Source organism: Suillus clintonianus, assembly GCF_016758775.1.
Source record: "Suillus clintonianus strain FC179 chromosome Unknown DEU56scaffold_3, whole genome shotgun sequence".
NCBI lineage: Eukaryota > Fungi > Basidiomycota > Agaricomycetes > Boletales > Suillaceae > Suillus > Suillus clintonianus.
In genome coordinates, this window is record NW_024539227.1 from 891,501 (window position 1) to 915,975 (window position 24,475).

At 49.3% G+C, this 24,475-nt stretch overlaps 9 protein-coding genes across 9 annotated transcripts; 4 read left to right on the forward strand and 5 right to left on the reverse strand.

The window, feature by feature from the left end:
• Window positions 1–234: 234 nt before the first annotated feature.
• Window positions 235–1,536, forward strand: DEU56DRAFT_868123 (uncharacterized protein; the record flags this gene model as incomplete). The annotated part of the gene is made up of 6 exons (XM_041355462.1): window positions 235–351; window positions 412–452; window positions 506–653; window positions 704–1,098; window positions 1,156–1,284; window positions 1,341–1,536. 6 exons carry the CDS (start codon window positions 235–237, stop codon window positions 1,534–1,536), a joined length of 1,026 nt encoding a protein of 341 aa, XP_041214964.1.
• A 468-nt stretch (window positions 1,537–2,004) lies between these two features.
• Window positions 2,005–4,484, forward strand: DEU56DRAFT_321757 (uncharacterized protein). Its single transcript, XM_041345655.1, has 5 exons — window positions 2,005–2,299; window positions 2,349–2,833; window positions 2,886–3,255; window positions 3,303–4,152; window positions 4,206–4,484. Exons 1-5 carry the CDS (start codon window positions 2,078–2,080, stop codon window positions 4,262–4,264), a joined length of 1,986 nt encoding a protein of 661 aa, XP_041214965.1. The 5' UTR covers window positions 2,005–2,077; the 3' UTR covers window positions 4,265–4,484.
• Window positions 4,485–4,494: 10 nt separating this feature from the next.
• On the reverse strand, window positions 4,495–8,102 carry DEU56DRAFT_321439 (uncharacterized protein). Its single transcript, XM_041345652.1, has 7 exons — window positions 7,688–8,102; window positions 7,618–7,631; window positions 7,093–7,565; window positions 6,863–7,020; window positions 6,655–6,815; window positions 6,411–6,608; window positions 4,495–6,324 (listed from the first exon to the last, which is right to left on the reverse strand). The coding sequence occupies exons 1-7, from the start codon at window positions 7,808–7,810 to the stop codon at window positions 4,704–4,706; spliced, it is 2,748 nt and encodes a 915-aa protein (XP_041214966.1). The 5' UTR covers window positions 7,811–8,102; the 3' UTR covers window positions 4,495–4,703.
• A 526-nt stretch (window positions 8,103–8,628) lies between these two features.
• On the reverse strand, window positions 8,629–10,749 carry DEU56DRAFT_768959 (uncharacterized protein). Its single transcript, XM_041351268.1, has 8 exons — window positions 10,299–10,749; window positions 10,079–10,182; window positions 9,963–10,016; window positions 9,844–9,912; window positions 9,636–9,781; window positions 9,256–9,573; window positions 9,019–9,163; window positions 8,629–8,936 (listed from the first exon to the last, which is right to left on the reverse strand). Exons 1-8 carry the CDS (start codon window positions 10,426–10,428, stop codon window positions 8,745–8,747), a joined length of 1,158 nt encoding a protein of 385 aa, XP_041214967.1. The 5' UTR covers window positions 10,429–10,749; the 3' UTR covers window positions 8,629–8,744.
• A 160-nt stretch (window positions 10,750–10,909) lies between these two features.
• On the reverse strand, window positions 10,910–11,819 carry DEU56DRAFT_768963 (uncharacterized protein). Its single transcript, XM_041351269.1, has 4 exons — window positions 11,766–11,819; window positions 11,471–11,704; window positions 11,110–11,414; window positions 10,910–11,034 (listed from the first exon to the last, which is right to left on the reverse strand). The coding sequence occupies exons 1-3, from the start codon at window positions 11,766–11,768 to the stop codon at window positions 11,148–11,150; spliced, it is 504 nt and encodes a 167-aa protein (XP_041214968.1). The 5' UTR covers window positions 11,769–11,819; the 3' UTR covers window positions 10,910–11,034; window positions 11,110–11,147.
• A 456-nt stretch (window positions 11,820–12,275) lies between these two features.
• Window positions 12,276–14,037, forward strand: DEU56DRAFT_768971 (uncharacterized protein; the record flags this gene model as incomplete). Its single annotated transcript, XM_041351270.1, has 5 exons — window positions 12,276–12,329; window positions 12,492–13,208; window positions 13,261–13,356; window positions 13,405–13,970; window positions 14,001–14,037. 4 exons carry the CDS (start codon window positions 12,276–12,278, stop codon window positions 13,927–13,929), a joined length of 1,392 nt encoding a protein of 463 aa, XP_041214969.1. The 3' UTR covers window positions 13,930–13,970; window positions 14,001–14,037.
• Window positions 14,038–14,061: 24 nt separating this feature from the next.
• Window positions 14,062–18,399, reverse strand: DEU56DRAFT_868128 (THO complex subunit 1 transcription elongation factor-domain-containing protein; the record flags this gene model as incomplete). The annotated part of the gene is made up of 15 exons (XM_041355463.1): window positions 14,062–14,206; window positions 14,261–14,491; window positions 14,542–14,685; window positions 14,740–14,782; window positions 14,829–15,078; window positions 15,132–15,391; window positions 15,459–15,492; window positions 15,913–15,914; window positions 15,936–16,149; window positions 16,203–16,689; window positions 16,740–17,224; window positions 17,272–17,552; window positions 17,603–18,019; window positions 18,071–18,164; window positions 18,217–18,399. The coding sequence occupies 15 exons, from the start codon at window positions 18,397–18,399 to the stop codon at window positions 14,062–14,064; spliced, it is 3,270 nt and encodes a 1,089-aa protein (XP_041214970.1).
• An 82-nt stretch (window positions 18,400–18,481) lies between these two features.
• Window positions 18,482–19,195, forward strand: DEU56DRAFT_768980 (uncharacterized protein). Its single transcript, XM_041351271.1, has 2 exons — window positions 18,482–18,874; window positions 19,023–19,195. The coding sequence occupies exon 1, from the start codon at window positions 18,496–18,498 to the stop codon at window positions 18,856–18,858; it is 363 nt and encodes a 120-aa protein (XP_041214971.1). The 5' UTR covers window positions 18,482–18,495; the 3' UTR covers window positions 18,859–18,874; window positions 19,023–19,195.
• Window positions 19,196–24,361, reverse strand: DEU56DRAFT_768982 (uncharacterized protein). The gene is made up of 14 exons (XM_041351272.1): window positions 22,905–24,361; window positions 22,766–22,858; window positions 22,511–22,710; window positions 22,365–22,463; window positions 22,209–22,313; window positions 21,648–22,153; window positions 21,490–21,598; window positions 21,186–21,434; window positions 20,622–21,131; window positions 20,456–20,570; window positions 20,163–20,406; window positions 19,928–20,113; window positions 19,481–19,876; window positions 19,196–19,429 (listed from the first exon to the last, which is right to left on the reverse strand). Exons 1-14 carry the CDS (start codon window positions 24,134–24,136, stop codon window positions 19,346–19,348), a joined length of 4,128 nt encoding a protein of 1,375 aa, XP_041214972.1. The 5' UTR covers window positions 24,137–24,361; the 3' UTR covers window positions 19,196–19,345.
• Window positions 24,362–24,475: the final 114 nt, after the last annotated feature.

Below are 24,475 nucleotides of genomic sequence, written 5' to 3' on the forward strand. Positions count from 1 at the left end.
TATATGTTTAGAGCGAAGATGCTGTCACGGATGTTATCTGTCAATTCTCTATTTGTTTCAGGACCGGAGTATCGCAATTGCAAGACGCTAGTAACTTGCGCTGCTGGGCTAACCCTTATCTGCACATGGAAACAATTTAATTTGTATCACGATTCATATCCGCCCAGGTGCATGATAAGTTTAACTTGTTGACTATCTCCTCTCGCCCGCCAGTTCTCTACTGAAACTTCTAGGATGTCCTATCCGTCAACAGTTCAAGCCATTGTGATCTCAAGGACGGGGGGACCCGAGGTCATTGAGAAACGCGAGATCCCTTTCTCAAAAGTAGCTCCAGATCATCTGGTCGTGAAGGTAAGATTGTCACCAAGCCTCTATGCGTATGTTGTCACCTAATTCTGTGCTGCGGGGTAGGTCCAATATCTTGGTGTCAATTTCATCGACACCTACTATAGGTAAGTGTCCAAACGTCCCAAGCATCCCGAGGGTATAGTTAAGTATGTGGCAGAGAAGGATTATATCCGCCCCCTAAATTCCCATTCGTGAATGGGCAGGAAGCTAGCGGCGTTATTGTCGCACTGCCTACAGACGAGTCTGTCTTGAATGACCCGGATTACAAGAAGCGTGGGTACAAAGAAGGTTGCCGTGTCGCAGTCGTACGGTGTGCTGTCTCTACACTTCCATGCAGTGACTCACGAGCCTTCAGGACCATCTGGGTTCATATGCGGAATACGTTTCTGCACCTTGGAACACGGCATACGTGATCCCCGAGTCGGTGTCGACATTGACGGCTGTCTCGGGCCTCGAGCAAGGATTGACTGCTATTTCCTTCATGGAAGAAGCATACGACGTGCAAAAGGGTGATATCATCCTCATTCACACTGTGGCAGGTGGACTTGGACTACTCATGGCCCAGCTGGCCAAGTCGCGAGGAGCGACGGTCATAGGAACGACCTCGACGCCTGAAAAGGCCGCCCTTGCGAAAGCTAACGGGGCGGACCACGTTATCTTGTATAAGAGCGAGAACACAGTTGCACGTGTACTGGAACTTACAAATGGAGAGGGCGTCCATGCGATCTTTGATGGTGTGGGTAAAGACACGTAAGGATCGAACTTGATTTTTCTTGCTTTTTTGATATGACATTGACTTTGATGCAGGTTCGAGTCCGACCTCGTAATGATCAGGCGGAAAGGCACCCTTGTTTCAGTGGGCAATGCTTCGGGAGCCGTTCCACCATTCCCTCCTATCAGGCTCATGCAAAAGAACGTGAAGCTTCTCCGGCCTTCGTGCGCTTAACAACTATGTTTTGTTAAATTTATAGGCTGACATTTTGGTATTCCAGCATGAGCACTTACATATGTACCCCAGCAGAAGCGTTCTACTACGGAAATGCCCTGTTCTCCCTTCTCGCCAACGGCACCTTAAAGCCACAGGTCTTCAAGGAATACCCATTCACTGCGGAGGGGGTAAAACAGGCACAAGTCGACCTGACGAGTGGGAAAACTACAGGGAAACTTGTAGTCAAAGTCAGCGATTGACGGAACGTTGCTGCTCAAGACCGAAACCTATATGGTGTAACTGTAAGTTATATCACGGTTAATATTATGTGTTGAAGGAACGGGTTTTGTGATGTTGTCCGGTGAACATTCTTGATGCGTTGTTCGCCAGCAGCAAGGCTGAGTTTCAAAGGATGGCATTCCTGTAAAACAACACTTTTATTCATCACTCTGCACATACCAGGTGCCTACCCAGTCTTGACAACGCGAGGGACGGACTTGGGAGTCTGGACAGACATCATCCCCATTTTCTCGAGGTCAGTGGGTCACGTGTCTAGGGACAAACCGTTTTAGGAAAGCGTTGTAGTTCGCATAACTTTATAGGCTCTTTCTGCACTTTCATCATGGCTGCATTCTACTTAGTCTACTCTAATCCTTGTATTTTTGATTAACCGTCGCCATGGTTGTATTTTTATGACAACGGTCAGCTTCTCCGTTGAATGTGTCGCGAAAACGAAAACAAGACTGGAAGACTGGTAAATATCACACTACCACATGACGTTCTCAATTTCTTTCCCCAATCATGTATGGCCAATTCTCTCTGATTTCTCGCCTCATCTCTCCAGCCCTCTCTTGCTCTTACCCTGGTGCCAATGAACGAAACAATACGGGAACAGGAACGTGGGGTGTGCGAGTCCACCAAGATTCCAGCCGTTTACCAAGTTTGAGTATGCTTTCTGACGACATATTGGTCGATCATATCTTCGACTACCTGATGGTGGAAGATATTCTGTGCTTACGAGCGGTAATGGCTGCTCTACATCTACCTGCTGTCACTAAGCTCATCGTTTCAGGTTAACAAACTGTTTTACAACCTTACGCATCATGGTATAATATGGAAGCGATTTCTGCAAAGGATCGGACCCAATGGGCCTGTGCTACCGCCTTCTACGCGATATTCTCCTAATTTCTTGACCTCTTTTGAGGCCGAACGATTAGTTATCCGCGCCATCACAGTCCACAAGAGCTGGATCCTGCCAAACCCGTTTGCCGCCACTTACCTTCCTGTGCAGGCACATAGGCACATATTATCAATGGTCGTACTTCCCGGCGGAAAATACCTTGTCGCTTCTGCATGCAATCTTGCCAAAACTCACTACAGTTTGGTTGTATATGTTCTTGATCACCGTATCTCTGGCATCGTCCCTCTAGCAGAAACACCTGTCCGGGGGAAAGCGTACAATGTATGCGCCAAGTATATGAATGTGGAAGGCATACCAAGCATTCTCATCGGGTATATTCGCCGGAAGATATCGAAAAGTCATCAAAGTGCTAATAGGTGAACCCTGATTATGTTGCTGAGTGTCTTCCTACACTGACTATCGACTCAGTATTGATCCTTCCATATATAATCCGTACTTGAACAACCCACGGTTTCAAATCGATGCTCCAATGCCACTGGAGTACGTCGCGACCTGTTTGCAAATTTCCCTGGACGCACTAGATGCGTTAGGAAATCCTCTCCTCGTACCTGGTTCCCAGGAGTTTTTCGACTTTGCTGCATCACAACCCCCGCCATTTCGCTTTCTCGGACACCTTCGCAGCGATTCGGAGCTTCGAAATGTCGATCTTGGCGAAGTCGATGGCGTTCCGAACATGGTAGTTGCCAAGATGCCCGAAACGATCGTGATGAAGGAACTGACTTCTGATGGCTTCATATCTACTTTTAAATGCGCACGTGAAACCATTCTTTCACAACAGGTACAGTCCTTTTTCATGCTGTGAAGATTACTCTTAAATTCTCGAAGGAGCAACCTATTTGTAACTTCCGGTTATTACCTTTGCAAGGGCAAATTCTCGTCGTTCGCTCCACAAATCGTCCTCAGTTAGCACCGGCCAATCCCCCGCCTGGCGCTCCACCGATTATTCCTGATGTCATGTTCACTGTTGCCATGTTTCCCACGCCCGACCCTGGGGACGGAGAAGCCGGGGAGTTTAACCCGCTTGCAATTGCTTCATTTTACGGGAAAGACATTGAAGACTTCCAAATAAGTGACCCACATGTGCTCAATGACCATGGTGGCGACACTGATCGCAATTTTGTGCCACCTCCTATCAATATCTTCTACAGGAATGATAGCGGGGGTCGTATCTGCCACATGATTATCTCGCCAACCCCACGAGAGAGTGCGCCCGAGGCTTTCAAATCTACAGGAAAGCCACATTACGCCATCGCGAACCTGAAGTCCAACATGATGCACCGTCTATCCTTCAAAAACAACTTGAACGATGATTCAAAAACGATATGCAGAACGTTCGTCATCCCAGGATGTCTGCGCTCTTTATTTTACTCCATTCCCCGCGATACACGCTCAGACACGCTTTCGGTCCGCAATTTCACCGGCCATCTTCTATCGAAGCGAGGGGACGATGCCTATAGTATTATGCGGCGCGAAACGCTGTATAATGTACTCCGAAATGTTCCCAAGCATCGCGAAAATACCCTGGGACAGTTTGATCTACCTTCATATGTCCTCGATCATCTTCGCGATGGTGTGACGGCGATAGCCTGGGACGAAGGCACTGGGCGTATTTTTTATTCCAAGCCACACGATACGATGCTGCACATGCTTGATATGGCACAGACACCACTGGAAGGTGAGTGGAAATTCGTATCCTCGGTTGGGCATACACTCAAAATTGTGTCGTAGCCATGGATGGGCAGCGTTATCCAATCCCTCTGGAGGATGAACGCATGCTCGATCTGTGAATTATACCACCTAATGGACATATTGGACTCGCTCGCATAAGAACCCACAGCTAATTGCTTGTTGTAAATTTACCGATTGTATACCAGTATACTCAGTCTGCGATGACCCCTCTAGTCGTTCTAACATACAACATGGAATTGATACAGACAGTTGGACGCAACGAGGTAGAGATGACGAGCTATGATGGTACGGTACGATGTGCGCAACAGAAGGAACTCTTCACTTTGCGCAAATAAAAACAGCGTATGCAATTGTAATTAAAATAGATGACTGGAACCTTTCCACGAAGCAACTGCGAAAGCAAGAAAATGGGAACGAAGGTCATTAAACAAGATATAGCTAAACACATCTTTACCATGTAATACAAGTCCAACGTGCGTCAGGCTCTGGACGAGCGAGAGGCGGGGAGTAGGTGAACGGATCGCCGGGCCGGGACACTTATTCCTGCTCTCTCCCCTTCTCTCGCTGCTTGTCCTTGCGACCAAACGGGAATGTTGCAGTGAAGCTCATCTTCCGACTCGCCCGCTTCTTGTCACTGGCATTAGTAGAAGCGCTAGATTGTAAAACTGCCCCAAGGGTGGTAGACGCATGCGCTGACTTTGGCCGTCCAGACAAGCCCGCCGCGCCTTCCTCGTACGATTTGGTTTTCGCCTGTGTCTTGCCCTTGTCTGGACGAGGCAGTGTCATGGGTGTGTTACTATGCGTCCCATTAGGTAGATTATCCACAGCACCTGGCAATGGAGGAAGATTGTGGTCCCGAGGCATAGTTGCAGAGGAGCGTGAACCAAGCGAAGCACCTGCAGTCGTCGGCCGAGCAGGGGGTTTAGGTGATGTCGGGGGCTCGAAGTCATGGGGCGACACCACTGGCCGTCTGGGCGGTCGTGGGTGATCAGATGAATGGCCTCGAGGATAAGCTGAAGGAGGGGATTGTGATATCCTTGAGTTTTGTGGAGAGGCGGGTATTGTTGGCAAGGGGCGAAGGGGGTGTGAATGATGGTCAAGAGATGTCGATGCTGAGGTGCTTGTAGTGTGTGAAGAATATGACGTAGTGGCTGAGATGGTAGGCGAAGTATCTCGTCGATTGCTCGCACTTTGCGATGATGCCCGAACAAAACCGGAAGCAGACACAGGGCGGCGGTTGACCATGAAGGACGCTACAGGACGATCAAGACCCGCCGGCTCCGAAGGATGCCGAGAACTTTCATCCTTGGAATGCCTCGGCGTTGACCCAGTGGTGCGGAACCTCATCGGTGATGCTGACGCATCCAAGAGAGCATCGGGAGGCAACGGAATCTTGTCCGCCTCGGCTTCTAATGTTGGACGCGATTTCCCTCCCAATTTTAGACTTTTTCTTCGGAACCAGTTAGTGCTCTTTTTCTCTATTTCCTTTTCCTTTTCCTTGCCGTTCGGAATCACTAAAGCAGGGACAGGTGGCAGCGGTTCTGACGGCTCGACCTTGGGGAAGGGGGCGGTAGATTTTGCAGCCGCGTCACGTTTGTCTGTACCGACCTTCAGTGAGGGGACATGTCTGAGTATGCCATTACGAGCCGGCGGGGTTGGTTTAGGTGTCGGGGTCGGCTTAGGTGACGAGCCACGACCAACTGTTGCAGGATTCGGGAGTACCGAGGGAGGACTAGGTTTCATATATTCCGAGGGGATTTTACGCGGCGACCTTTCAGCAGGTGAAGCGGGAATCTCTATGGGTAATGACGGTGAGGGCAGTAGAGGGGCAGTCTCGACACTTTCTGCCTCTGCTGCCGGTTCTGTGGACAACCCGGGTGGCAACGGAATAGGTTGTGAAACCGATACAGGGGAATCTGTAGGGAGTCGTTGATGTGAATGCTCCTCAGGAGTGTGTGGACTTGTCGGACGCAGATCAAGGGCGACAAGGTCTAGATCCACAGCTTGGTAGTATAGCACATAGGCGGAGCCCGAATTGGATTCGCCGAAGTACTTGTGTATGTCAGATTCTTTGATCGAGTCCACTGTTTCGTCGTCGAATACGAGCCAGGTACCCATCGTCTTAATGATGCTAACATAGTGACCGTGATTTGGCCCGCTATAATTACCAGAGATTAACGAGGGAAGAAAGGCGTATCAGCGGCAATTACAGATAACGAGCATCACACGCAACAAGGGACGTACTTTCCGATGTGAACTACTATGGCGAAGAGTTCATACAGCCGATCAGGGTTCTCAGCATCATCGATAGTGTTGAATAAGCGAAGTTCGAAGGGAAATGCAACGCGGTAAGCCAGCTTGATGTACTTTTGTACATCTTCTTGATACTTGAAGCGCTTGAGATGTAGAGCGAGAACATTAGGCAGCCGCTTTATCTTCATCCTGACATGGCCTCAGCATTGAATCTGGATGGGCGGATATTAAATACCTCTTTTCCGCTTCTTGGAGATCACAACACCCGTCGCAGAAGAACTTATTTCTCTGGCAGAGCATTTCGCTCGCGCTGAATTGCCGAAGACATGCTGTCACGCTTGAGTTCTGTTCGATATCTATGGAGAGGTCCAAAAACGATTCGTCACGTGAAGATACCTGTGCGCGATCAGTAAGCGCGGCGGCAACAATGACAGGCAACGCACATTCTCGCATGTCAGACATCGAGTTTCGCTAGTCAGTATACCTTCGAATATCTGGTGTATGAACGTAGATCCCATGGATGGACCGCCTGAGCTCGAGGTGCTTGCTGTCATTACCAACGGTTGTGACGTAGTTGATGATGATTTGACTGAATGAGCCGCTGAAAATAAGAGGAAAATTTGGGGTGTCAGTGGAAACAACGAGTGTTCTGAATCCTGATTTTTCCACATACAATCATCGAGAGGAACCTGTAGGTGCTTCTTTTCTTCTTCTATTTCCTCAACAATCTTGTTGAGGAGATAGTTTAAAAATTCGTGAGCATCTTGGTGCATTGTATTTCTAAACGCCTCATTTAATTCTTTGAGTTTGTCTATGAATGCTCGGGGGGCAACGGTGCCTTTGTCAGCTGGGTTCTGGGAGATGTGAATGTACAGGGAGCGAAGTGCAGAAATCAAGGTCCGTGGTGATGAGGGGATCGGGGGTATTGGAGGGTCTGCAGTGGTTGGTTGGGGAGGGTCTTGCGTAGACTTGCGGTCTGTTTGCTTCCGACGGGCAGCAGCAACGGTTGGGGAAGTGGGGGCGGCACTGGGAGTGAACTGCGAGGACAGGGCTGTTTGAATAGTGGCACATGGATCTGCATGCTGAATTACGAGATCTCGAAAGGGACTGCAAAAATATAAGGCTTGTAGAACAGAATTGGCATAACTTTTGGGTTCGTCAGTGAGCGGCTGGGGTGTGGGAACGAAGCGAGTCGTACCAGGTGTTGCCAAACTACAAGAATTGATGGCAATGAAGATCATCATCAAGAGAGTAGTGAGACGACATACATTCTCTAGACCAAACTGCTTTCCGTCCGCGCAAGGAATTGGCAACGGCTGCGGGACAGGAATGTCGCTGGCAGTTGGTAGTAGTTGAGGTTGACCAAAAGGGTTCCATTTCCCTATAGCCATAACTCAGAGCTCGGGTAACGAGCTCTGTGGTAGAAGATGATGGCGGTTCAAACTCGGAATTGGGGGAAGATTGCTACGGCAAAGAAATCTCGTTATGAGTAAGTACATCAAACAGACATGGGTTTCCGATTCCACAACCCAACGTCAACCGACAGCCGGCCCCCTTGCTCCGGTTCCGAAATAGGTAATTTCTCGCGTGGCAGAACTAAGGCACTGCAGAGGCGCAGCTCACATGCGCTGCAGGAGATGAGATTGCAACCACAGCGCTCACCAGATACTCTAATCGTGGCTGCGTCTGGCTTCCTATCAAACATGCGCGAATTTCATGTAATCTAATGTTGGTCCACAAGCGTGGCATGCCGACGGGCCCCATCTTTACTCCCCAAAATAAGCTAACGGTACCCCTGGGCTCTCGTACTCAATTGCAATCCATGACCGTGCATCCGTGCCTCGCTGGGCTTTGTCCATTTTACCTCCTTTGAGCTTTGAGCTGCTCCGAGCCATTTGTCAACGAAATCATTGCCTGAAACTCGTACCACTGATCACAATTGCAACAACTCTTCTGAATCCAGAGCATTGGCGTAACACAATTTGAAAGACAGTTTGGCTCCAACGTCTTGACTTGTCTTGAACTCTTGTCCCCCCTCGTAATACTCCCATTATCTCACGCCTGCTCATCAAACCCTTTGATTTGACAACATTTTGAGTCCAATAGGTAATCCTTTGTGCAGCATGCGGAGCTAGGCTCACCGTGTCAGCACTGCCAAGTGTGTGCCCATCAAATCGTGGCAGAATAAATTATCGCAGGCATTTCAAGACGCTCAGCATAAATTAAATCAAAATCCCTGTTTGGCGTTGAAGCCGATGAGACTACGCGATACGCAGGAAATACACAAAATATGGAACTCGACGATACCTTCAAAAATAACTAGAGTCAGACGAATCCCGTCTTACACACATGGATCCAATCGCCGACCTTCACCACGCCATCCGCAGTGAGAACCCCATTGCACCCCATACACGATAGGCTGGGTCGCTCGGGATCTAGGCCTCTTCGATGCTTCATTAAAACCTTCAACGGTACCGCCTTGTCGCGTTCACCAGTCTCCGGATGTACATTTGGCAGCTGTGAAAGGCATAATCAACACACAAGCACACCCAACTGATCAGCACCTATTTTTAAAAGTAAATCGGCAGCAGATTCGCACCATGCAACGAGTACATTTAGAAACAAGCTTAATTATTGGTGATGCCTTGTCTACACCGTCGCGATGAGAATCGACAGTGAACTCAGTGAGTATATCCTCGAAGAAGGGTGCCCCGGCTCCTTTAACCACTATGTTGGGGCGGAACCTGCAAACAAAAGATCATTTAAGCAAGCAAGACGAGCAACGATCCGAAGTCGCACGAGCCCCAACATTCGGACCGAATAGAGATGGCTTTACCTTTCAACCTGTAGAGCGTCATTGGACCACTTCTCCTCTATGCCCTGCATGCCCACCATTCCTCTGACCCGCTCCTGCATAGCCTCGACACTTTCCTCAGACAAGATCATCAAAGGATACCCATCCTGGAAATATGAGGGTGCATCTAGGTCGGGAAACCGCTGAGTAGGCGGACAGATCCGCAGGCGTGGGCCCTTTATAGCCAGGTGAACTGGCAACCCCATATATTGTGAAAGTATCTCCGAGGGTGACCTTCCTCCGTTGGTCTGACATATGTGCCCTTCGATGTCATCCTTATCCCACAACGATATATTGATACTAGAGAACAGATAGTTAGAGTTAAAAGATATCGGGCCGCGGTGACACATAGTTGTACTCACTTCTGCCAATCCTGGAGCGTTTCCTCAGTGGGGTTTAATGGTACGAAGAAGGGCTCACAGCCCGACTGCTTCGGGAAAGATACCTCAAGCTGTCCGCCCTCTTGAGATGAGGGGTCCGGAATGATACGAGGATTTATAAGAACCATCTGTACAAAATTGTGCCAATGTCTACATGGGCCACGGGTGCTACTGACGGCATAGCACGTACCTTACCCACATCTCGGGCAGTCACGACAAGATTATTATCTGCCCTTACTATGCACCATTTCCGATCATTCTACTGCACAGTCAATGACTGATGATTAAAAAGATATTTGATGCACTGACATCCAATCCTTCGAGAGTATATTTTGCTTCTGGAACAGAAGTGCCTCTACAGCTCTACAAAATTAACACAGCCGAATTAGCGGGAATCAGCGTGACCCACACACACCCTCACATACCTTGATGGGGTGTACGAGGATCTTTGTTACGCGTATATTTGTCGTATCAAACTTCAAGTGATCTGGGGCATGGGAGCCGGCTTCTCCCTTGTCGGATTGACCACCTAATCCAGAAGACGATTCAGATATTGATTCGAGCAACTGAAGGCACCAAGTTCATAGAAGTAAAGCTCCGATGACCTTCCAAAAATGAACTAAAGCACCAAGGAACAGAGCGTACCCACTGATTTTGATCCTTGCCAAAGCGATAGAAGCAGATAGGCAAAGGACGCTAAGAGTAGGCTGATCGGAATCCATAAAGTTTGCAACGTGGCAAGACCTTGTTCCAAAATTGCGAGTGGCTCCGTCATGTGTTTTGGTCGTTTATGGTGCTTGCCCTCAAAAGCTGTTGTCGTCGTTACGCCTGATAGCAAAACCCTGCAAAACCCTGCAATGTTCAATTGACAAGGAATTCGGGTGCAAGAGGGTGTATGATAATAGATGGGAAAGAACGTCGGTAAAATGGCCAAACCCGGCTAGGGTGAATTCGTTGGCGATACAATGAAAATGATGATAGTAGTAGCTTAAGAACTGATGCCCTCGGGTTGCCTCACAGAGCCCATAATAAAGGAGGAATGGCAGCCTTCCTTCTCCTACGGAAGTATAGGGCCGCCTGGGGCATATGATTTAGACACAAATAATGTCTGATACTTTGCAAGGAGCCGCGGGGATACCCCCTGCCTAGGTTGCCAAGCGACGGAAATATTCGGGACGGAATGACGAAGTACACGGCCAAATTGCTCCCATGCTATAGCAGTATGCCACCGCAACGCCAACATTCAGAATCTCACAGAGCTTCACAATAAAATGAAATTGCGGCCATAATACATATCTTCCTGAAAATCGTGTCGTAGAGGGCTGGTGTGCTGGCTGATATCTGAAGAAGTTATATATGATCCCTTGTCGTGGGCCTAAAGCTTCAAGAATCAGAGTCGACAAAGTCGCATACTTCAAATGTGATCATGATCAATGCTACAACCCAATGGACGTACAAACACCTTCATCTCCATAAAATTCTCCGCTCTTCGCGCTATGCTGTTCTCAAAATGATGTGCACACCGCTCTCTGTGCTGATGATGTCACTGAACTCTCCGACCTGCAGAGCAAACGCAGCATCTTCAAACGGCTTCTGCATCTGACCCTTCGAGAAGGGACCGAGGTTTCCCTTCTGGGAATGCGACGAACAATCGGAATGTAAACTCGCCAGCTCTTCGAACTTTTCCCGCGAGTTACCAAACTGCGACTGATATCCTTGGAGAATGTCAATAGCGTCTTCCTTAGTGCGTGTAATATTCGTCTAGGAGCATACAACGTCAACATATGTCCCTTTCTGGAAGGCAGATGCATGCACACCTCCTTCCAGCTCGATGGCCGCCTACTGTCTTTGTGCTTCACCAACAAATGACTCGCCGTGATTGTCCCGGCACCCCCACTGCTACCACCGCTCAGGAACTGTGCGCCGGAAAGAGACTTGATCTGCTCCTCCGATAGCTCCGAGGGGGCGTCCCAGCTTGATTGCTTGGTAGCAGCGTTGAAGTAATATGGTATGCCCTTCGAGTTGGACATGCGAATTTCCCAGCCAGACGACTGGGTGAGAAGTAAGGTGAGACAAAATCGTGGTTCAACGTGGTAACCTGCGGTTACATACCATCGTGAGAATTATTTAGTGTGAGGAGGACGTGGTTTGCGTCGTGCTCGTTGTTCGTTGTGACGATTGGAGCTGAGCTCCTGACTCATTTAAACATTACGTAACTTACCGTTTTAGGACAAGAACGTTCCACAGGTGACATGTCAAATAGGCTTCAGGAAGTCTGGGAGAGTAAGTACTATGTGGGTGAGGAGGCACAGTAGGACTTGTAGGCTCGGTCTGTCCCAGCTGCAGTTCTCGAATGACCGGAGAGACCAAGTACGATTGTGAGCCATTTCGTCACCCTTTTATCAATGGCGCACGCGTTCAGGGAGTCGGAGTCGGTGACACCGCCAGAACGGTGAGCGGATTTAACTCATGCCCACATAGTAGATCCTCAGTCGTGCACAGGTGGTAGACTTGGCTATGTCAGAACTTTCTCGATGTCTACGACGTCGAGATGGCTGGTGGAATCTTTATAAGCGTCCAGAAATCCGCGCTCAGTGGGCCGCCGAAGCTCTCGTCGAGTCTATGGCCGTGCGGGCACCAAGCCACAACCTCAGGGTTTGGTTAACTCCCAATCAGGTCGGTAGACTTGCTTGAATTTTGCGAAGAGATAATCATGCAGTCTCGTCTGGGGGTAGGTTGAATATGTTTTAGAGGAGTTGCAGGGCTATGCAAGGCTCCGCGACGTCGAGAATAATTGGCAGGCCCTCTTTTGATTGTCAATTATAGTCGTTCTAACAGGCTAGCAGTCAGGTTTCTTGCTACGAACGAATATGGGAGTCTGAAGCAATACTTGACAACTCGGCGCGCACAAACCTCAATTGTCAACTCTCTCGCTTTCTGGAAACAATTCCAGACAAACTGGCACGTCGCGAGGGAGACGAACTAACGCGCCACATCATAGATCCATACCTTTACCCTCTCATTTATGGTCGGACGCTTGCATACGACTCAGCTAGGGAAGGATTTCTTCGTCCTGAGCTATTACCCAGCATTACAGACGCGACCGACACAGATTTCCTCTCGCAAGAGTTTGCATGTTTACCATGCGACTTCCTTATCTCTCAGGACGGCACAGCGAAGGCTCTGTCATACATAAATAATCTCCACCCTTGCTACTCTGCGCTCTATCGCCACTTCGAGGAGTTGATCTCGAAGTGCGTTCCCATGTTCGAGCACGTCCTCACAGACTTGCATGGGGACAACCCAAACAGAGAACGAATCCAGGGTCCATCTTCATCGGCGGAGTGGGAAGAGCCAGAGCCTCCAGATTTCTCGCGCGACTTCGTGGATTGGTCTGCGTATGAGAGCAAGAAGCGCCAGTGGATCATGCGCCGGTCAGTTGTGCCTGATGTCCCGATCACCGGTTACCCAGGTGGGCTTGAAGAGCGCCGAACTTTTGTACAACTCAGGGGGAAGACACTCCAAGTCGTACTTGACGTGTACGATATTTGCATCGTATGATTCGCTTCTCGCGGGGCTACCATTCCCTAAAATCAAGTTCATGTAGAAACCAGGTGGCCCTGCCTTTCAGGGCTCTCTATGGCGCGTCGAGGGCATGAAGAACGAAAGCATTGCAGCTTGCGTCCTTTATAATTCGTCAAGCGTATGACATCACTTGACTAGTTATCAAAAACCTTAACTGTTTTTTTAGGAGAATATCACGGGTAACTCGATCGAATTTCGTATGGCTGTTAAGACACCGCCTGCATTTCCCAAGAAAGGCTACCAGGACATAACAATCAAGACTTGGGGTTTACAGACGGGAGATCCTTGCCACCAGTACATTGGCTCCGTCCCAATTCGCCAGGGTTTATGCATCGCGTTTCCTAATATCTATCAATATCGCCTCACACCATTCTCATTGGTCGATCCATCAAAGGAGGGGCATCAGCGCATTATCGGGTTGTACTTGGTTGATCCAAGCATTGCTCCGCTGGCGTCCACGCAAAGAGTCCCGCCACAACAAAAGGCGTGGTCGAGGTTAGGTCTCGAGAAGGGGACTCGCGGAATTTTTGCAGTGGAACTTGTTGATAAAGTGCTTAATGAAGTGGATGGAGTCTTGGATATGGATGAAGCGGTGGAATGTAGAGAAAGGATGGTGAGGGAACGAACCAGGTTGTTGGTGCTGAATGATATTCAGCACTTCAATTTCCCATACAACAGCAGGAGTCAATAATGTCTGCTGAGGGGGGTGCCGCATTCATCTATGATTGTCAGGCAAGCTAGAACGGCAGGTATCCTAATAAGTATGCTCTTTCTCTTCTATATATCCGTCATTAGAAGTGTATAGATAGACTGTCCCACTAAATTACTGTTGGGTATATCCTTGAGGGTTCATCGTCTGCCAGTTCCATAAATCTCTGCACATAACCTCTAAAGGCTGCGGTGCCTTGAAGCCCAGCTCCTTTTCAGCCAGCGCGGGATCCGCAGTAAGATCAGGGACGTCACCGCGGCTGTTAAGAATAGGTAAACAAGGAGCGATTAAGATAGGCAATGAATAAACTTGCCGTCTTCCAATGATCTCATATTTGAAATCGAATCCTGTAGCCTTGCGCATTGCCTCAACAATTTGAAGGACACTCATACCCTTTCCTTTCCCTAAATTGTATGCCTTGTAGCGCGCCTCATCGGGGCAGTTATCGAAGGTAGTAGATTCAGGCGCAAGTGCGTCAAGAGCGAGCAAGTGTCCGGAGGCCAAATCAAGTACATGGAGGTAGTCTCGGACGCAGGTACCATCCCTACAGCCTACATGAGCCCAAAATATCAGCAAGAAGCTGAACAAACTCACGGGGTGGGGTAGTCATTTCCGAACACTTTCAGAGTGGTATCATTTACGCGCCCAATGGCCATATGTGCTAGCAAAGGCAACAAGTTCCCTGGGCGACCTCGGGGATCCTCACCTATCAACCCCGAGGGATGCGCGCCCGCAGGGCTGGTATATAAGTCAGTGTCGGTACAAATCTATGGCCAGGAAGAAAATATTCACTTGAAGTAGCGAAGCGAGATGGCTCGCCATCTGTTCGGCTCAGCTGAAGGGGTGTTGGTGAGGTCCCAGGTACAGCAAGGGACGCTTACCGTGGCACAAATCATCGATAACCATCTCAGACATGACCTTGGTCTTGCCGTAAGGGCTGTCTGCTTTGAGACGCGTCGTTTCGGGAATCGGGATCACAGGGGGTGTTCCGTAGACAGTAGCAGAAGATGAATAGACAATGCGAGTGCAGTCAAAGTCGGACATGGTCTGCAGCAGTGACACCGTGGCAGCAACGTTGTTCGCGTAGTATGTCAAGGGAATCTCAACAGACTCGCCGACCGCTTTGTATGCCTGAAAATTTCATTCGGACCAGTTCAACCCACATGAAGAAAATAAACACTGACGGCAATGTGGACGACACCCCAAATTCCGCACTTGCCATAGCGTTCAAAGATGCCCTTGATTTGCTCCGCATTGGTCAAGTCGCACTGAAATGCATCAATTTCTGCGCTCTCCTTGTCTGCCTCCGACGAGTTTTCGGGAAGTGCATCTCGCGCAATTTGGGACACACGAGTGAGCGACGCAGGGAATGAGTTGTGATGGTTGTCGACAGAGATGACTTTGTATCTTCTTGTCTGCTGAAGAGCGTATATTACATGTGAGCCTGGATGATAATCGATAAAACTTCGGTCAAAATGCAAGCTGAACAGGTCTTCCTCCGAGGTAATTACCGATGTAGCCAGCTCCGCCAGTCACCAGGACACGCTGTAACGTCAAAAAATGAGCACCCAAAGTACGAGGCACGCGGTTTGAGTACGCACTCGCAAACCGGTGGATGTGGACATCGTCGAAAGATGAAGAAAGTAGAATTTACGGAATGTTGGGCAACCGACTTGCAATGTGAATTCATCCCGAAGTTTGGCGGACACGCCGCAAGTGTTTGGCAGTGTCTCGGCAAGCAGCTATACGCTAAGGCTCTTCCGAGTGCATCATGGCCATGGCTAAGTACGACATAGAAAAAAAATAGTAGTAGGTACTGAGAAAGCTCTTGACGATTAAATAGCACAATCGACCCTTGCATGTATCCTCCCAATTGGTACTGCGAAGCGAATTCCGAAATTTCGAATTCTCTTCTGGATTTTACCGATCTTCCATCTTCACATCTCCTTCAGCATCCAATGGAACCCCTGCAGCCCCCGTGGCATCACCTGCCTTGCCGGGTCTGCGGTCCTCAGTTCCTTGCGTAGACAGAGTAGGTATCATCTCCTCGGCTTTCTGTGTCTTTTGATTCTTATCTCGCTCCTTCTCCACTTCAATCTCATTGGCAAGTAAAACCACGTCTCCCGTACCGATCTTGCCGAAATGCTGCAGATATTGATCTCGTGCCGTGCGCAAGGCTAGCCACGACCAGCGTTGTCTGTTCTATTCAAATATATCAGCAATAATATCATGGGTAGAATGACAGCACTTTGTACCTCTTCATATCGAGCTATCTGATCGTCAGTCAGAGAAGGGGCAGGTGGTAGAACAGTGGTAGTAGAGGTTTCTGAGACAGAGGCTGCAGCTGGAGCCGGAGTTGGCGTAGGTGCTGCAATCGTTGAGGATGATGGTGTGGGAGTAATTGGAGGACGCGCAGGACTCGATGCACCTGCTTCTATGAATGATTTCACTGGGGAAGAACCAGGCTTCGGGGGGAGGGATGGATGCAAGGGCGAACTGGAGACACTGGGTACCGACAACAAAGCAGAGAACGACGTTGCTGGCGTGTCCACTTTGGGTGGTTCTGCTGCTGTCGGTGCAGGAGCTGGTGTCTCTTGCCGTGCAGTGGACTCTTGCAAAGCAACTGCCTTGGCTCGTGCTTGAGCTAAGCGTTCGGCATTCTTCGTGAGCTGCTTTCTGCGCATTTCGATGCGAGCATCTTCTTGCTTGACCTTCTTCACGAAATCCTTAACGTCACCCGGTCTGACCAGTCAGTCAGCATGATGTCATCACATATATGTGAAATACTCAACTGGAAGGGATTCTGCAGGTCAGACAAATCCCTGTACCCCATCTCCCATATCTCAGTCAGCGACTCCGACCCCAGGTTCCAATTCCACGGATCAGGACCCTCCTTTCTCTTCGACCGAGCCTCCCTCATCGCCGTCTCCATCCCTACCTTTCTGCCATCCACTTCGGCTGACCATGGCTCCCTATCAAAAGGAGCGCAAAGGTCGTTCTTCCACTTCACCCAGTTCTTTTCCCGATCAAGAATGACATTCACGGTGTCGGCAAATGTGGGACCGTTCGGAGCGGTAGACCGCAGCTCCGCAGATGCCTTTGCGATCGTGTCATGGACCCACTGCGCATCTGCAGGTTCAAGCGTAAAGTCCATTTGGAGGGATCTGTTCCTGGGTGTGGACCACACAGCCTTCGCAACTTTGGTGAATGATAACAGATGGTGGAGGAGGATGAGGAGTTGGAACAGGACTTGTCGACGAAAATGGGTGTCCGCAATCTACAAAACTTCAGTGACTTGCATGTTAAAGGGGAGCGGATATGTACCTCTAGGTTAAGAAGGTCTGGACTTGTCAAGAACTTTGCGAAGAAGTAATCGCTATTATTGCTTGCTTCACCCAACTCTGGTTCTCGTTTTCGTTTTAGGCTACCGCTTGCACCACTGGCACCTCTATTACCCATCATGGCGCGCTCCTTCGTGGTCGCCTCCTTGATGACAGGTAGAACCTTGTCCACAGCATCCTTAAATTCTCCAAATGTATTGAGAATGGCAAACGATGGAGGTCGGGAGAAAGGCAGCTGCAAGGACCAAAACGTAGTGTAGAAACCTGGAAATGACATGAGCCACAGAACATCACGACAGGGCTCTCTGACTTACTATCCTTGTCTTTGGCATCTGCAGATTTATCTACCTCCATTTTTTGGCTGTCTTCAGGGCCCTTGGATGCCTCCACATCTTCGTCCTTTTTCTCTGCATCCTTGACTCCTTCCCACATAGGCCCATACTCTCCTCGTAGATTCACACCACTTCTTTCGCCCAAAGGGAAAACGCCACTCAAGAAGGTCAATATACGACCGCAAAATATCGTCGTAGAGCCCATTTTTGAAAGGCGGCGCAGGAGATCATTGAGCGTGCGCAATAGTATGAGCGCCTTGCCCTTCTGCGGCACCATGTCCTTGGTGAGTCGAGAAGCGCTTGACTCAATCCAAGAGAATATCTGCGAGCAAGATGTGATGGTCTGTGTCTCGAGAAGATCCTGAAGGACAGTAAAAGGGAAGGTTGCCTCGCATACATCTGTTATGAAGTCAGCATTTCGTATACAAACTGCAGTTAGAGACCACAAACCGTGTTCGGTGAATGTCAGCACCAAGTCGAGTCTGTCGCGGAGACCGTCATAGTACGAGGTGGTATCGGACTTCAATGCACTACCCTCGGTTGCCTGCAGCAAGTGTTTGTCACAAACGGTGAGAGCCAAGAAAGTGAGCACGTACCGCTAAGGTGAACACCTCATTCTTGAGGAGGAACTCCCATTGACTTTTGACGTTGTCTGGAGAAGACTTGCCTTGGAACTTCTTAACCTCTCTTCCTACTAGTTCATGCAATATTTTCTGATCGAATGGACGTTGGGGGAAAGAATTGAGCAGCAATTGAACACTCTGCGTTTGTGAGCTCATCGAGGTCTGGACAATGAAAGTTGGTGCCGAGATGCCGTTGGTCAGTAACCTTATTCTGTCACGTCACTTGTGCTGCAAAGGTCGTTCTGCATCATTATGTCCAACAACATCACTGCCGGCACTGGAACCAACGGTTCCTCAAACAATAGACTAGACAGCAGTCTTGAAGCAGACATTGCTCATTTGAACACTCTTCTGTTAAACGGCTCATTGGACGGTAGTAATGAAACAGACGACCTGATGGAAATCTTGGCACGTTTAGACAGTGCTGATGGTGTGGCCAAGGGCATTGAAGGGAGATTGGACGGGATATTGGGAACCTTAGACGATCTCTTGACATCCCTCGAGACGCACGATGAGGCTAGCATTCCGGAGAAGACGACATCAGTAGAGGCAGAACGAGTCATCGTCTCATCAACAGAGAGCAAGACCAGCGACGAGCCTGTTCTCTCTCGCTAGCAAGGTTGTTTCTGTAGTGAGTTGTAACACATCTTATTGATCCTATGCCTGTTCTTGATACTGTGCTGTAATGCTTGTCGCAGTCGTTCACAACATTCCCCTACCATAAATCATGACTACTTAATCTCGAGAACACGAGGGAAAGATATTGATTGACCCACTAGGAGAGCCCGTCTAGATGAGCACGGAGTCGTAGTCCTCGGAGTAGTACTCATGTCAGGCCCGACCTTCGAGTGCTACAAGTGGTAGGGCGTCCCCGACATGAGTACCATCAGCCTCAGGTTCAATAACGCATACCCTGTCTGTACAGTGAATGAAATCCAGGTTGTATACGCATGTAGGTTACAGATGAGTCCACAGATGATCACAGAAAAATTTAAATGTCTTTTAAGTGAGCATACACTACCGCGGCATGCGCTCATCCACCAGAGGGACAAGATAACACAGCTAGTGCATGAGAGGAATCATAGGATATCAACATTACAGATCATGTATCAATATCCTCTAAAGCCATCGGATCAAAACGATTTACAGTACGAACAATGTCCCGGTCCTTCTTTGCGAAAACAAGCTAGAAAGCAATTCGATCAATCACATCAGGAGTGGTTTTGTGTGTACTCACCAAGTACGGATTCGCAGTGGACCCAGTAGTGTCAGCCAAGACCTCGTTTTTCGATACCTCCGTAACCTGATGGTCATTGTACTTGAACCAGTTATCAGGTTGCTCCGGTAAATGTCGGGAATAGAAGAAGTAATGTCCAAATGACGGTGATGAGCCACGATGTATAAAGACCGAGGTCAGCTCATATGCGACCGAGGTATCATCTTTCCAAATATTCTCTAGCTCCTCCTTCAGCTTCGATATCGTGTCCTTGAGTTCGACAATCTCAGCCTCGATAATATCCGGTTCGCCGTTGAGGTTCGCGACGAGCTCCTCATCGACATCTGGGAGAATAATCGTTTCTTGCTTTGACAAGAAATCAAGCGTGCTTTTGAGCGACGTAGGGAAAGGTGCGTGCTGAGGTTCTCTATGTGGTTAATTCACAAGAACTACACACAGAATCCTCACCTTATCCTGTGTTAGCAAGCGCAGACGTTCCCGTCGCGTGTTCAGTTCCGCTTGTACCTCCTTGGACCTAGCCCTCTTCCCTGGATCTGCGGTATCAAGAAACCGGTCCATATATATCGTCTCGCCAAATTTGACATAGGCTTGCGATTTATATGGTTGGAGGGTCTCTCTGTTAAATTGCACCCGCTATCGTCTGTTTTAGATATATCGCAGAGCCATCTGGGTAGGACCTCACCTGGAGTTGAATCTGCAATAATGGTGGTAGATCAACCAGCGTCACCTCCATTCTTGCTTTCTCGCCTTCATAATCAACTACATCGTCAAAGTATCCGCTTAAGCCATCATAGACATCAAAGCCGTTGTCGGCCACATTCACAGGAAGATGGGAGAAGAGGTCTTCTTTCTCGTGGGTCGAAGTTCGAGGACGCCGCTGGGCGGGGACTTGTGTAAGTCTTTGCCGCAATTTCCCGTAGAAGAGCCTGGCAATCACAGTTCATGTATGCGCCTGATAGAATTCAAAAAACTTGCCTCTTCACAACGCTATTCTGATTGTCCGGGTCGCTCAGTACATCGAACTTCAGGAGAGCTATCTCAATCTGGAACATGCAATTATCCATGCATTCAGAGACATCATGTTGTTTTCCTAAAACCGAAGTTTTAGACATGACATCACTGGGAGTACATTGTACCTTACCAAACATCATAACTGAGTCTGACTGAGTAGGCTTGCGTGTAGGTAAGGGAGGAGGCTTCTTCTGCTCCTCAATCTGCGAGTTCTCATGGTTCACCATTTCCACATCTGGAAGCGGGGATGGCAGCGGCATCGTGCTTGACGAGCTTCCCCCCTGCAGCCGAGGAGACTTGGACCCACGAGACGGAGATGGCTGGGAAATCAAGACATACCCATTCTTCTCTTCCGTGATAGGAGACGTGGGTGCGTCAACGTCCATGTCCATGCGTTGTTCATCGCGTGGCCGCTTCCCGAGAACTGTACCATTTGAGTCAGGCGAAGACCGCACAGGCCCGTCCTCAACAAGTGTCGCATCTGTATCGTTCGATGAGTCAGTGCCGCCTCTGTCAGCCTCCTCCTCCTCTTCGTCTCTTGATGTCACGAGTGCTAACTTCGCAAGGTCGATAGGCGGCGTGACAGATTGATTCTCACAATATTGAAGCTGCCAAAATAAATCCGCCAATTGACTGACGACTACAATTACGATAATTTTAGCTTGGTATATAAAAAGGGGACCGGCAGACGTACATTTTTTCGATCGCAGGATCTCGCGCCGCGTAATCAACCGTCCACCAACCCGATGCCGTTTGAGGTCGTCCTCCGAGTATTTCTCGTCTTCAAGAGCCTTCATGTCAATGTTGGCCATGGAAGCGACAGCTTCGCGAAGCTCCTTGATCGTGTAGAAGTATTGCAGCAGCGAGTTCAAATAGCAGGTGTTTCCAAGTTGATTGAGACCTCTTGGAAGATCTGCACGCGTTGGAGCCACGATATCTCCAGCTAATGTGCCTCAGTCTAATAGCACATCGCAAGTTGAATTTGGGCAGGTACTCACGATCTTTGCCTTCTTCTAGGAAATGGCGCAGCCGGCTGCTATCCCTCACTTCTGCAATTGTTCTCAATGCTTCACGCCACTTGTCAGATTGATGGGGTTGCTCCTCGACCTAATGATGTTTATCAGAAGCGCAGAAGAGGCCACACAGCCTCACATACCCGCATCATAAACACCGTCAACACAAGCTCATCATCCACATCCGCAGAAACCTCTAATACCGAATATGCACGTGAAGGGTCCATCTGATTCTTCGACGACTCAGAAAACAGCGTCATAAGCTTCTTACTACCCCTCGACTGTGCAATGATCCTGAACGCATCGTTCGCGTCGCGTTGGAGCTGTGTACAATCCTTCGAGTCACGCCATGCATTTTTGATGGCCGTGCGCCACGCCTCTGCAAGAAAGTCGTCTTCGATGTCATCTTCAAGTTCTAAGCGTAGCGCGCCGTCCTTGCCAAATCCGAGAACTGCGGCTGCATTGTGCAGGTCCTCCTCCGTGAACCGCCCGCGAGAACGCTCTTCAAAAACGAGGGTCTGTAGTTCTTGAGGAGGGACGCCGCCGAGGAATTGGATTGCAGCGACAATGGCATAGAAGTGAGTGAAGTAGAGTATTGTATTGGCAGGGTCACAACGACATTGGGCCACATAGGCGAAGATGAGAATATCTAAGCACCGTTAGCACCGATGAGATCTAAACGAGCGGAATGTTTGACAGCTTACCTGGAGAGCATGTTGTAGGGGTTATTCCCAATGTCTTCCACGTCTGCAGCAAAGGTACGTGCTCCGCCAATGAACCTAACGGATACGACGAGGACGATCTCGGGACTGCACAAATAGCTCAGGTCTATCTTTCGACACAGCAAAGCTTAGCCTTACTCTGATCAGGGTGTGCACCAATCGCCTGCTGGTACATCTCTCGAGCGCTGTCGATTTTGACGTACACAGGGTGTGGCGTATAGTGCTTGAGCGCGGTTGCTGCGTTTCATGAGCAAGTGGTACAAAGAACCAGCGCTATTTCTTACCGAAGCGACGTTGATAGTCTACGAGATACGCATTCGTCTCGACCCAGAAACGCAGGAGCTTCATACGTGCCTCCAGGCCTTCTGGACTGTTGGGTTCAGTGTTTGGGGGCGTCAGAAAGTCTTCTGACTTCTCCTCAGGCGTGCCTGGAGCTTCGATGCGTGTAATAAGCTCAAACCCAAGTTGCTTGAAGATAAAACCCCTGTAAATGACTTCGTGAGCTGCATTGAACGGCAACAAAAATGAAAACTCCTGACGTAGTTGAAGACCAACCGATCTTGTTCTGGAACGTCTTCCCGGAAATGGGGAGCTGGCCGTTCTTGCCTTTCCATAACTTGTTTTCGATAATTCTGTCCGGAAATGAGATTGCATCATGAAGTGAATTGATGGACGTACGTGTTCAGTGTCTCCCACCCACTGACAACAGACTCATCAGGCTGCCTCCCGATGGCAGGATGTTCATATCTATACTTTGTAAAATCTTCCACATATTTAAGAGCAACAACACCGGGCATAGCTTCTGAGGCAATGCAATAGACAGAGCACTGGCAGCAGACATAAAGATCAAGCAGTTCGCCCTCTACATGTCCCTCGGGCGGGTCTTCGGTCATCTTGACATCTAAGTCCTTGGGTGCATAGTCATCGAGACTGATAGAGGTGATCTTCCTGCGCCTCTGCTTCTTCTGCGCAGCAACTTCCCAGGGGGCACGATGGAATGCTGGATTGAGCTGGCCCGAATCAACGGCCTTTGGGTAGAAGTGAAAGTGGTGGGTTTTCTTGGACTTCTCGAAAGAATCTTCAGCGCAAGAGACGGTGCGTTTACGACGGTCTTGGTCAGGGAGGGGTGGATGCTGTTTGAGGTCGAATGATTTTGCGAAGGGAGGGAGGATAGTGGATGTTTTCCACTGGAGGAACACCCAACCATGGTGTCGTCTGCAGTAGTATGTATTGGCGTGAGGAACAGCGCGAAGGATTTCATCATGGCTCGGAGGAACGAAAGGGGATACATCGCCAGTCGGCCTTATGTCAGGCGCAGTAACGCTCACCGAGAACAATGAATGTTCAGGGTTGTGCAACATTTCAGCAACAAAAGGCGGGAGCATTCCTGGCCCTGGACGATTTCTCGTTCCCCGTAGCTCCGCGTCCCACCAGTTGGTCTCCTCCTCCTGGTCCCGTGCGTCAATATCCATGACTTTTTGCGACGTTCCACCGGCCCATGTACTATCCCACGGCATCGGTTCATTCCATGCTTCATTTTTGCTCCAGTCATCTTCGGGCCACCTGTGCTCGACAGTTGGCCAGTTGTGATGGTCGTCGGCAGGAATGAGCGCAGGGACCTGATCATTACCGATTGTGTCCTCTGAGACAAGCTGGGGCTCGCGAAATACAGTGTCATAGGTTGGCGGGGGTTCGATGTTGACCTTTGTGTGGGCCGATCCTGCAGTGCTCCTCGGACGCAGTGGCAATGGTGGAGGCGTAAGCCCTGCGCTCGATTTTGAAGCTGACGCGTAAAAGCTATCTGGAGAAACTGTCCCCGGAGCTTTGAGAACTTCTGTGACAGGGGGAGTCGGTTGGCGGCGCACGGACTTGTTATTGTTGCTGCTGCTGCCGCCGCTGTTGTTGTCCATGATGCTACGCGTCGGATATTATGATGGTCAGGATGTCGAGATTCGACTTGTTAAAGAGTGGCCGCGCAGCACGAATGACACGATGAGATAAGCTTTATCGTTGTGCGGGCTAACCAAGACTCGCACTGGTTGCTCAGATCTGAATCATACAAATTCAGACGCCCAATTACCTGTGATCTTAGTGACGGGAGATGAAATCGAGTAGACGGCCAGGCTTAGTACGCGTATAGGCACTGGAGCAGATGCTTATGTAATACAAGCTCATATGATGCGTTCCAGTTACTAGTCCCCTTTGAAACAAAGATACAACACAAAAGGAATCAGTACTTGGTGTAAATG